Source organism: Lytechinus pictus, chromosome 12, assembly GCF_037042905.1.
Source record: "Lytechinus pictus isolate F3 Inbred chromosome 12, Lp3.0, whole genome shotgun sequence".
NCBI lineage: Eukaryota > Metazoa > Echinodermata > Echinoidea > Temnopleuroida > Toxopneustidae > Lytechinus > Lytechinus pictus.
In genome coordinates this window covers 2724262-2736973 of record NC_087256.1, presented here as the reverse complement: position 1 = coordinate 2736973, position 12712 = coordinate 2724262, and the positions used below count along the sequence as shown (strand labels likewise).

Below are 12712 nucleotides of genomic sequence, written 5' to 3'. Positions count from 1 at the left end.
GTGACTTTGCTATAAGTGTGCATACCATATTGTTCTGTTAGGTATTTGCCAAATGGATTGATGAGTTTTGGGTTATTTTGATAGAAAGCAAATAAAGTAATTACTGTTTTTCCCAGTTTCTTACTACTCATGGGAGTTCATGAATGGTCTTATACTAGTGTTTCTTTTTTCTTTGGCAGAACGTTTTGAAGAGTAAGCTCACAGCATTGCATAGCAAGACAAATTACTTGTCGGTAAGTCCATATGGATTATTTTTTAAATGAATCCTTATAAAGTGATAATTATTAAAAATCATAAATGAATTGGTATCTTTTAAGGAAAGACTGAACAAGCATTCAAGTTCTCTCTTTACAAAATAGGAAGTCTTAATGTTATTTATTTTTATTTTTTTTAATAAAAACCCTTTACATTAAATGTATATCTGTTGTTGGGACATGTGAATGTAATAAGAAGGATCTTAAACATTTAACTAGGATAATATAATCTTGACTTGTAATTGTAGTCTATTGATATTTATGTTTTGATTAATTTCTTTCAGGCCTTGATCAATGGAACTTTAACAGGCATTAATGAAGTAGAGTCATTTGTAAGCACTGATGGTCCACTTATTCTTGATGAGGTAATGTAGTTAAACTGATTTTGTTCTTTTCATTCAGTTTAGTCTCCACTTTCATTTTTTAGAGAAGGAAAAAAAGAGTTAAACAATGTGATAAGACTGTAGTTACAAAGTAATTCAATACACAATGAAATTGAAAATTCCATCAAATAAACCAGAAAGCAGAGTGCCCTATTAGCAACATTAAATGTGCAAATGAAGTTCTTGTACATAAATATTGCATAGTATTTATGTAAATAACAATTATTTTTACTTTGGAAATAGATTGATTGTGGAGATAAAATTGTTCAGTGCTTTCATTGTAACAGCTGCATTTACAATGTATCTGCTGGTCCGAAAAGGTCACTAAATAACAGTTCTATATTTTGTAACATTTATTGCCAAATATATCAAATGAACTGTAAGCTGTAACATATCAAAATATGCATTGTGAAATCAAGGGATCGTAGCCCAGGGGGGAGGGCACTTCCATTGACAAATGGATACCATGCGTGAACATGGGGTTTCGAAAAGCACCCTAAACAAGCCATGTTCTGAAAATGCACCCCTTATCAAGTATTTGCAAGCGAAACCCTACCCTTAACAAGTATTAGAAACAAAATGGTACCCCTTAGCAAGTATTCCCTTTGACCCCCTAAACAAGTGCTACATCGATAGTTTAACAGCCCCAGCATTAGCAGCAGTATTTTTTCTAGTAATGTGTATGGACATTTGAGTTATAATATCAGCTAGAGAAGCACACATACAAACTGGGTAACGTACGTCGGCGTAAAAGTTAAGGCCGCTGGGTACATACCACCCCATTCCCAGGACCCTAAACACGTAGTGTTGGTGCAAAAAAGTACATCCTTTATAAAGTATTATAATCTTTTATACCCTCACATATTGGACCGTAAACACGTAGCTTTCCTAGCGAAATAGATACCCTTTTTTTCATCATTTTAGTGTTTTTGACACCCTTATTACGTTACTTGCATAACGTGCCCTATCTTGAAAAGGAGATCCTTTTTTCATGTTTTTTTTGGTCGTGCATGGTATCCACTCATCAATGGAAGTGGCCCCCCGGGATTGTAGATAAGTTCAGATCTGAGTACAGGAAGAAATAATGATGTGAAGTTTTAAAGCATTTTGAGATTTAGGAGGTAATACTATATCGAACAAGAAACACAGTGTATAGTTTATTCTTTACTATGCCAGCCCAGGTACATGTAATATTGATTGCATTGACCATTATGACTGATTAAGATGTTTTTATTATTTTATTATTCACAAGACAATCATTCTTAACTTACAACAAATTTAGACAAGATACCAAAATGCATGCATTCCAAACTTGTATACCATATAAAGTATTATCAGCATTGTTTTTATTCAAAACATCTTGATCATTATTGATTTTGTTTAATTTTATGTGGGGTTGGTTTTTTCTTTGGTTGCTTTTACAGGAAATCAAACGGTTTAGAGATCATTTGGTTGGTTACCTTGAACAGACAGCAGATCACATCATATATGAGGTAACAATGAAAATATATCATTCTTTGAAACAAGCCAGAAAATGTGAAGGTGTTTAGTAATTAGACCAAGATTATTCAGTTTTATATCAAGAACAAGATAAATAATCACAGATTGCAGTCATGAGACTGATCTTGAGATAAGGATCAATATAAAAAAATGCCCATCACTGGTTGATCGCTTACATTGTTTTGTCTATATTCCACATTTTCTTGTCAATGTTTGATATGATTCATTCTCTATATTTTGCAGCTCACAACAGATTTTGGTCACTGCAGACCTATATCAGCAGTCTACTCTTCCCTTGATGTTGTGCTGTGTGATTATACATCAGATTCACTGGTAAGGCATTTACTTTGTGTTGATATATGAAAACTATTAACATTTATAATTCAGTTTGAAGTTGATAAATGGAAGACACAACAGGGTTCAACTGGTTAAAATTTATTTCATTTGCTATTCTTATATGAATTGTGTTTGAGTTAAACTCAGGTTTCATCAAAATGTGAAGGCTTTATCATAAAGTTATATTTTATGCCATTAAGTTTTTGTTTTCTGAATAAATCTGTTGACCATTATCAATGCGCCTCAGAATAGAATATTTCTAGATAGATGGCGCTATATAAATGCCTATTATTATTATTAATGGAATATTCCCTTTTTTTTATTAGTACGATATTAGGTCTAAAATGAGGTAAGTACTAGTATATTGCTCTCATCTGACCATTAAAAATAAAAACGGGGTTTTGTTTTTTTTGCAGACCGAAAATATACAAATGCAATATTTTTTGTGAGAAAATGTCATATTTTGACAAATTATTTGCTTTAAATTATTAACTTTGTAATCAATGGCTTAAAACAGCATTTAATATACATTTTGACTGCATAAATAAATCAACTCCACCAAAGATATGAAAATCGACCGACCAACCCAAAGTTGGGGCTGATGATGAGGGCAGCATGATTTTTTATGCCTTACAATTGATTTTTCTTGTATACTAAAGCATTGTAAAAGTATTTTGTTTCATATTTCTTATAATCTCTCTCTCTCTTTTATATTCTCTATCCTTCTAGAATACATTATGGTTCACATTAGGTGGTTGTGTACTGCTTCTTATACCTAGTATTGTACTCGCTGTTAAGCTTTCTAAGTACTACAGACGAATGAAGTTCTTTGAAGATATATATGGAGAGTAAGTAAATCATTAAATAATTATACGGCAGATAACATACTGTACATTTAATGCAATTTCAATTCAGTTTACAATTTACATTATACCATAATTCAACATATACAAAGAGTAATGATCACAAAAAATAAACAAGTGGACAGCTTGCCTTAGTTCATCAGTTCTGATAGTATACTTGCACTTTTTCATCTGGTGATTTGACCAGTGGGCAGGGGTGTTTCACAAAGAGGTAAGTGTGATTTAAAGTAATAGTTTGACACCAATGCACTCATATCCTAATCTAAATAATGAGCTGTATACTGCAAACACCTAGGAATTAAAGAGTGACTTTAAATCACTCTTAAAGTTTTGTGAATCACCTCAGTGGAGTGATAGTGACAGTAATGCAGCATGCTCATTTGTGGAGAGCGGCTGATCTGGGGCCTGTATTTTGCAGAAGGGGCTCCAATCAAATGTAACTTGAAAAAAAATGCAACTTGATTCCTTACCAATAAGAAGTGCGTATGTGGGATTTTTGTTTAAATGTAAACTCTCTGAGAGGCCTCTTACACAAGAAGGGTGACCAACCTTCCTTTTTATTTCTTTTTGATTCCTTGATAACAGGAATGACTTGGACACACTACCAATGAAGGCATATGGTAAGTTCATTTTCCCCCAATAATTCTTAGTAGTTCTTTTTATCCCAATAATGTATAATTGCTAACTAATTTCATATTGATGTTAGGAATTGTCATTATTAGAGTTTTGTCCAATTTTGATATGTGCAACTTGCTATGCGGCCAGCAAAGTTAATTTCACAGCTCTAATCTATATATGCTCAGCAGCCACATTTATGTTCAAGAATCTGAGTAAATTAGCTTTGCACTGCTCTATGAGCATTTTATCCAAGAACACCCCTCCTGTTAAGTCGCTTGGGGCAATTAATTCATGAGAAGAACATATTGCATACTTCCAAGTGAACTCTAATATGCGATAACTATGTCATATAGCTCATTCATACATATCTAATAAGCACATGGCAAATATCACCCTCTCAAGGACTCAAAGTACTGACGTTTGACCCGTCCAATTATTGTGATAATATTGATAATAGTATTGATGAAAATTAATACAGCTGGTAGCGTTGATTAAAGTGTGTATTGAATCATATATGTAATATCTAATAAAAAACATAAAGCTAGATCACATGACCTTTGGAACAAAGTTTATTATCTTGTTGACAACCGTTCAAAGGGACATATTCTGTGAATTTTAATTACTCTGACATTTGCATTGATGTGCACACTAGACCTTCAAAAATATGATCTACCTAGCACAACTATTTGCTAGCGTTGCATGGCAAGTTTACCACAATGACATCATGTGGTCAATAGCGTTTAACACTCAGAATCCACTACGGTAAAAAAAAAAATAGATTAAACTCATTTATATTTTGGTGTATTGCTTGGCAACATGATTATTTTACAAGTTTGTTAAAGTAGGTTATTTTCTTCAATGAAGACATACTCTTTTAAATGAAGAGAAGTTTATTTGAACATGAATTCTCCTTTTAAAGTTTTAAGAAATGAAAATGATCTACTATTGGGCATGTATCATAACATTGCTCATAAATCATTGATCAAAAGAAATTCATTTCATATTTAGACATTCCCACTCAACCTAACTTTGCAGTCCCATGATAACATTGTTGTGTTTAACTCCCTTTTTGCATACACAGAATATCAAACTTTGTTAGGTATGTGTCAGGTCATCTATTCCTTTATTGACAAGTTGCATTCCAATCGCTACTCCTGTTCCATTCCCAGCCCCCCCCCCCCCTCACGCCCCTCTCCCTTGCATAGGAGGAAATACATTTAGTGCTGCACCACTAACAAAAGGCACTCGCACTGCATATCATTTTGTTCAGTTCACCAAAATGTCATCTAGTTCATGCTTGTCATATTCTAATAACAGATTTGTGGGGAGCATTTCATGAAACAAGTGGTCAGTAGTTTACACTGATAATTGTTAGAAGCTACTGATATCCTTCCATCTGATTGGCTCAGAACAAATAAGTCTGTTAAAATCACTGACCATTGTTTCATGAAACACTCCCTTGGTCTTAAATTTGATGCAGAAAAATTTAACTCTGGATTTTGTTGGGTTGGCAAAGGGTTTAACTGTATTCTGATTGCTGTGTAATTGTGATTTTGTTTACAGAACCTAATAGAGAATTTTCATCATAAAGCTGTCTTTCTCCCTCTATATCTCTCTATGGGGGTTAGTAGCCAGAAAACCATTCCATTCTGCATGTTCATTTCATTGCCAGTTTTGAAAAGGCCACTTTACACCTTACGATTGATGTATGACCAAATTTAGAATAGAGTATTTTAACAATTGATGAGGAGATTAAAGCATGGAACAAACTACTCTCCAAAGTTCTGATTCATCATATTATTACTAAATTGAATTTTTTAAAGCTATTTCATTCCTTTTCATAGGTTTAAAATGTGAATTTAGTTTAGGGTCGTAATTGCGTCATTGCTATCATACAGTTACCTACGATTATTTGAACATTACCCTGAATTTAAGTGCCTGCAATGTATTATAATTCTAATATTCAGGTTCTAGTATTTATTCTCAAACTAAAATTATATCATTCTATTGGAAAAACTCTTGTTTATATTACACGAAAATATGCATAACTTCCAAAACTTGGTACTATTTCAGTTGTAAGATGTGTGGTGGCCTACCGAGATACTGTATCTTGATAATATGCCTGTAATGCATGTTTAGTTAAAATGCATCTTCACTGTTTTGTCAATCTTGTATTGTTTAGATGGCATGTGGTAATATTCAACAATGTTTATATCATTTTAATTTTTAAGTATTATATATTTATTTACCACACATGGGTAAGAACACCGTATCAGCAAATGCTGTTTGTCATAGGGGTCCAAACACACAAATTGAAAAGTACAATACACAAAGAGAAAACATGGTTATAACATAATCATGAGATATATTAGAAAACAAAACAATCTACACTTGAAAATAAAAGCAAATACAAGAGAAGAAGAAAAAATGTAATGATTTTCAAATGGTAGAATTATATTGAATTACACAGTACTCTTTATGTTTTTTTATGTAGAAGTGTCAAAAGAAATAATACTAAAGTGCATGTGAGAGTTTGAAAGATAGCCACATTGTACAGTATGGTGATAATTGAAGCATTAAAGTTGGGAATGTGCTGTCGTAAATCCATTCCGTTTTTGTTTCTTTCTCAGAATGATTGTACATAATAAGATTCATTTCTTTTGGGAATGAGATGTGAACTTCATGATTCAATAAATGCATGAACATGTCTATGTATCAGAATAGTTTTAAAGTATTACCGAAAGTTATTTCCAGTAGGCATAGCCACTTTGATGTAACATTCTTTTGAAGTGCATGGAAATATAAGTGTTTAAGAATGCTTTGCCAGTTAGAGACATACCCGTATTGTCACGATAATCATAATTCATAGGACTTTATTGAAATTGAATGCATTCTCATATTATCAATTTCTTTCTATTTCAGTCTAAAACTGAAGTTAGTGCACTTTCATGAAATCTGTCCAGAGTTTAGATGAGTGACATGCACCCTATGAAATACTTTTCTATGCAAAGCTTAATGTTTCTCAGTAAAAACCCATTTAGTTCTTATGGAGCCTATAAATACAATTTGTATTTTTACTTTCTGTTTTGAATTGTGCGAAGAGCATGCAAGTTTGTTGACCCCATCCATTTCTTAGAAGCCTTGTGAGATTGTAGCCAATTGTATTGTAAACATACCCATGATGATTACAAATTGAGAGAGAGAGAGAAAGAAAAAAAGAAAGAAAGAAAGAAAGAAAGGAGATACAGATGAATTCTATACCTCCTCTTTTATAAGAATTAATTTATAAGAATTGATTGATAAAATTCCAATTTTTAGGTGTACTTTGTGTATCACACCCATTCTAAAAATTGTGTAATATAAATGAAAATAGGAGATTAGAATTTAATGAAAGAAAGAAGAATAACATTTATGTATTATTGTCCGGGGGGAGGGGTGGTGAGCCTCAAAAAGGTAACAAATTTTCATGTTAATGGATGTAAAGCCTGCTTATTTGCATGTAAGAAATGGGTTGTATGGCATGATTCACCCTATGGGTTAGGCCGGGGGGGGGGGGGTTAAAATTGTAAATATAAAATTGAGCTAGATCAGCTGAAAATATATTTAATCCTATCACCTGAACCCTATGCTAGAAAATGTTTTTATTGAATTTTGAATTGAATTTCAAGAGGAATTTCATATAGAATTTATGTTCACTATTGCATTGAGATACTCATAATTGATTCAAAACTAAATAATTTGTTTCTTTTCCTTTTTATTCAGAATGAAGCTGCTGTCAGTGATACTAAATCTACACCAGACAGTGTTTCCTGTCATACACTTGCTGCATCACTGGGAATTACCACATTTATCAACTTCCTTCTCAATATATATTTTCTAAGTAACAGTTTCGGTTTCACAGGCATCGAAAGTTGACACTTCTGGACAAACTTTGCCATATTATGTAGAAATAATAATGATTCCAGTATTGATTCTGAGTTAACTGAAACTCTTGCCATTTGAAAACTCAACCCTTTTGTCAGTATTGAGAATTGTGTATTAAACTCATGTTGCCCTTGGACAACTCATCTCTTTCCATTCTGATTCTTATGCATGCATATCTTTTGGTATATAGAATTGTTTCAAATATTCAAACCATTCCTAGCCATATGGAAAACTGAAATATTCTGGATTGTTTCACCTAAATTATCATGTTGACAGCTTGCAACCTTTTCCTTGCCAATTTAGACATTTTTGTTTTCATTTTTGTCTCGCCTTCATAGCAGAGCGAGGCTATAGGCGCTGCTTTTCCGACGGCGACGACGTCGTCAACATTGAAATCTTAACCAAGGTTAAGTTTTTGATATGTTATAACTTGGAAAGTATATGGATAGTATATGGAAAGTAATAGTGTATCACTGAACATCCTGCCCGAGTTTCAGGTCACATGACCAAGGTCAAAGGTCACTTAGGGTCAACGAACTTTGACCATTTTGGAGGTATTTGTGGAATTGTCATCATAAATTTGAAAATTTATGGATCTATTTTATGAAACTTAGACATGAGAGCAATTAAGTATAACATGATCATGGTCAATGGTCAATGGTCATGTTGGGTCAATGGACGTATAGTATTTTATTATCATATGGGTGTTTTCTTTTGTGAATGATTATTCAATAGCTGTCTTCAAAGTCAGCACTGCTGCTATATCAAAGTGCGTAATGCAGGTGAGACTGCCAGAGGCATTCCAATTGTTTATATTCAGAATTAATTTTGTAACCATCCAATCCTTGCAATTTAAAATGTTCTTTTTATGATTATATTCAAAATCATGTGAAACATATGTTATTTGATATGCAAATCATTCCTTGCCAATGTGTAACTTAGTGTTTTTTGTCACTATTCAGAATTGTTATAAACATGTATCCAATGTTGTATAAACCACCCCTTATTGATTTAATTTTAGTTCAATTTATTTGTGTTTAGTTAGAAGGGCTTCCCTGTATCCATGTTGTCATCAGTCAACCCATTCCTTGCCAGTTTTAATTCTTATTATCTGAGGGTATTCAGGATTATTTAAAATGTGTTTTGTTGTGTAATCAGTGTTTTTTTCCATTTCAAATCTTCTTTTCCTGTAAGTATTTTGTTGGACATCAAATGTTTGATATCTCTCATGTCTTGCCATATTTTATTTTACTGATCTGTATTCATAAGGGTTTCAAAACATTTGTTATATCTTGATTCAGGAGAAACTGACTTATATGAAGTGCAAAACAATGTAGTTTTACACAATTGATTGCACATTGTGTATAAATGTGTGAAAAGGGGGATTTTTTTTTTAAATAGTCTGTTTTCCATATATTTTTAGTCATGACTGATGTGAGGTCCAGAAATAATGTCCAAGTAGGCCTATAGGTATTGGACTAAATTAAAGTGAGTTATAAACTATTTTAAGTGTACAGATTAGTATGGGATTTTATTTGTATATGCTCAGTCAATTCATGTAGGCTTTATTTCATCATGAAGAAATGCTTCAAATATATATAATCCTGATGTCCATTATTATCTCTTGCCCTTTAATCTGTTGGTATGTTTAAGAATATCAATCTGTAATATATATGTATATATTTTTGGTATACATGTACTTTTCACAATGCATGGCCTTATTTAGCACTATGTAAATAATGCACAAGCTTGCCTTATGTTTTAAATGCCATTTCATTATATAAAACTTTAATATTTGAACTGGACTGAAAATAATATTTAAGAAGAATGCTCATATCTTGTTTCAAAGACAAAAACTGTTAATAGTTTTCAAACAAGAACTGTCAAGAAATTTATGGAAAAACTATCATTTATAACTTTATTTATGCCTTAATATTCATACTTATCTGACTACATTAATGCATTTAAAAGAGGATTAACATTTTTTATATTATTGAGCACAAGTAATGTAAGTATAAATATATAAATCCATTTTATCGTATATCATGTTTGAAGTATTCTAATGTTCAATTTGAATAATGGAGAGTCTTTACCTTTCTACCTTTTACCAGAATGGAGTATAATATTGATTCATGAGATAATAATACATTTACCAACCTTTCATCATGTTAATAGGCTAAATTACCCAGCATTCATAATACTTTGGTCAACCCCATTTCTGGATCCAAAATCTAATACACATGGCATTCATAGCTTTCTACATGTATGAGAACTGATTTTAGTGACACTCTCCATTACATAGTTTGGGGAATTAATTCAGCCGATTAAAATTCAGCATGAAAAAAAAAACACTACTTCGATGATCTGACTGAGAAGTAAACCTTATTATTGACCATATTTAGCCAGCTTAAGCTCCGAACCAGTACATGCAATTACAAATGCATTTAGCTACTGCCCACACATGCAGTATGAACTGTGGAATTTACCCTTTGGCATATGACCCTTCCATTTTTTACAGCAATATCAAAAGTATCGATCAAAATTGGTATACAAATAGCAGAAGCTTGACATTGATTTCATTCTACAATGCATTTTTTCAATCAGCAATATTTACCACTAGTGATGGTTTTAATACTCTATCAGGAAGTTAACAGGAAGAAAGCATCCATAAATATCAATATCTCAATTAATGACAGATAGCAGCTTTTATAGAAGCTGTATATAAATCTTACAGTAACGCTGAAATCATACCTATTCTTGATAGCCCCTACCTCATATTTTTAGCTTGAATTTAAGCTTCAGTTCCATTTTTAATCTTTAGGTATTCATATTTCTGTTATATGGATTTGTAAGTTGCATTTCATAGCATGCCGTCTTGCCTTGAGTTCACAATCCATGATGCCATTGACTTGCTAAAACAGAAAAGATTAAACATTGTGAGTGGTATTCTGATAACCCTTGTTTAAACTTGAATTTTAGACCACACTTCTATGCGATGCTTGGTATCGTGATAATTCCTCAATTTTCGTGGCAAATATAATGTACCAAGTTGTACATTGAAATTTTTATTTTCCCATTCCTGTCATTTCATGACAATTTTTTTTCTATTGTTGTTGGATGATAATTATTTTTACATGATAATTAAGTTGACAACTGGCACTTCATAAAAAAGTGTGGTCTAGGTTAACCCAGGGTTAACTAAACCTTGGCTATCAGAATACCAACTAATATTGTTTAACGAGTAGAAATTAAAGTGTTTATGTTGCTATTCTATTGTATTTATTAATATATTTCAATTATCTTTATACTTAAGATGCATTATGTGGCTGGTTGAAGGTTCCAAAGCTTGCTGTTTGTATTCCTGCTTTACTCAATTAGCTTTAAGTTTATCATTGTATGTGTGATGAATAAAAATATGGGTAAAAACAAGGAACTGATTTGTATAAAATTGTTACTCAGAGAGTTGTCACATATTGTGCTTTAAATTGATTATTTTTTAAGACAAGAAAATAATAGTAATTATATTTTTTATAATATACATTTCCAGGTATTTGCCAAAGGAGAACTTGAAAGGTGCCTTATTTGTATAATAATGAAACTCTGGGAGTATTTTTTTATTATATTATTTGTTCATTCCATAACTTTGAACATTTTGTTTGTATTTCAAATATCTTGTTTTTTTTTATAAATCCTGAATTTGATGACATTTTTTTTCTTCCATTAACCCCCCCCCCCCCCTCATTCACACAAACAGTGCCTGTCAAAAATCAAATTTTGGTTTAAAAAAAAAAAAACTGGATAACCTAAAAATTTTGAGTTCAGAAAAAAGGAACTTTCCTTTTTTTCTGCAGAAGGGAGTAAAATTATATTTTCAGACAAGAAGTGACCCAAATGAGGGTTATTTTATCTATAGTGTTTACACATGGTTAATGGTCTGACACAAACCATACAAGATTTTTAAATGCTATTTGTTCTCAGTGCAAAGATTCTTTCATATGTGAAATGTATCCATATGAATGTTCATTCTATTATGTCTAAAGATTGAAAAGGAATGTCATTATTTTTAACTGGTATGTAAAAATGAAAATTATTCATCACTTCAAACTAAAATTTTGGGGTGTATATCTGTTCTTACAAAATCATGTGATAAAGGATTGTAGAAATTTAAGCAACAAACTGATGAAATCAAGCAATATAAAATGTTTATGCATATGTTACATACAGGGCATTATTTTAAAAAGGGTTTTAAAGTTGTTTAGTGTGTGTCAACTATATCTTAGATAATATTCAAGTGCAAGTTTTAATTACTTTTCTTTTTGGCTATTATCAGAAAGATAGTAATGAATTGGCTTTATTTTGCTGTTTGAATATTGATTAACTTTCAAACATGCAAATCTAAAATGATGATATTACTTATCCTTTTGCTTATAATCAGTGTGTAAGTTTCTAACCCTTCCCTTCATTTATTTTGATCTTGCACATTCCTTGCAGAGTAATCGTGCATTCTCATTCTTTCTGTAGCAAGAGCTGCAATATATGAAATTTTGTTTTCAAAACATGTGAGATTATTCTATTATATTGTTGATATCCAAGTTTGATAAAACATAATGATTCTTTTTTTTCAACCAAGTTTTATGATTATAAAATTCCAATGTTAGATTTATTGATTGATTAATTGAAGTTGTCTATTACTTAAATTTGGTCAATTTGGGTTTGGAATTCAAGGCCTTTCTAGACTGTGCTGTAAAGAATTTAGGAAGGGCTGAGACAGTATTTGAATGAAAGTAGTCTATTGGTTTGCCTTATGTCTTCTTCTGAACTAACTATGCAAATA

At 31.8% G+C, this 12712-nt stretch overlaps 1 protein-coding gene across 4 annotated transcripts in view; it reads left to right on the top strand.

Moving 5' to 3' along the window:
• Window positions 1-10227, top strand: part of LOC129273363 (prominin-1-A-like) — a 39355-nt gene extending 29128 nt beyond the window's left edge. For 2 of the 4 annotated variants that reach the window (XM_064107581.1, XM_054910388.2), the window contains exons 19-26: window positions 180-233; window positions 539-619; window positions 2062-2130; window positions 2381-2470; window positions 3203-3321; window positions 3922-3956; window positions 5518-5577; window positions 7717-10227. In XM_064107581.1, coding sequence (XP_063963651.1) covers window positions 180-233; window positions 539-619; window positions 2062-2130; window positions 2381-2470; window positions 3203-3321; window positions 3922-3956; window positions 5518-5543 — 474 coding nt within the window. In that variant the 3' untranslated portion in view covers window positions 5544-5577; window positions 7717-10227. Of the gene's footprint in view, window positions 1-179; window positions 234-538; window positions 620-2061; window positions 2131-2380; window positions 2471-3202; window positions 3322-3921; window positions 3957-5035; window positions 5054-5517; window positions 5578-7716 lie in introns of all 4 variants that reach the window. The other 2 variants (XM_054910389.2, XM_054910390.2) reach the window with 2 other exon arrangements.
• Window positions 10228-12712: the final 2485 nt, after the last annotated feature.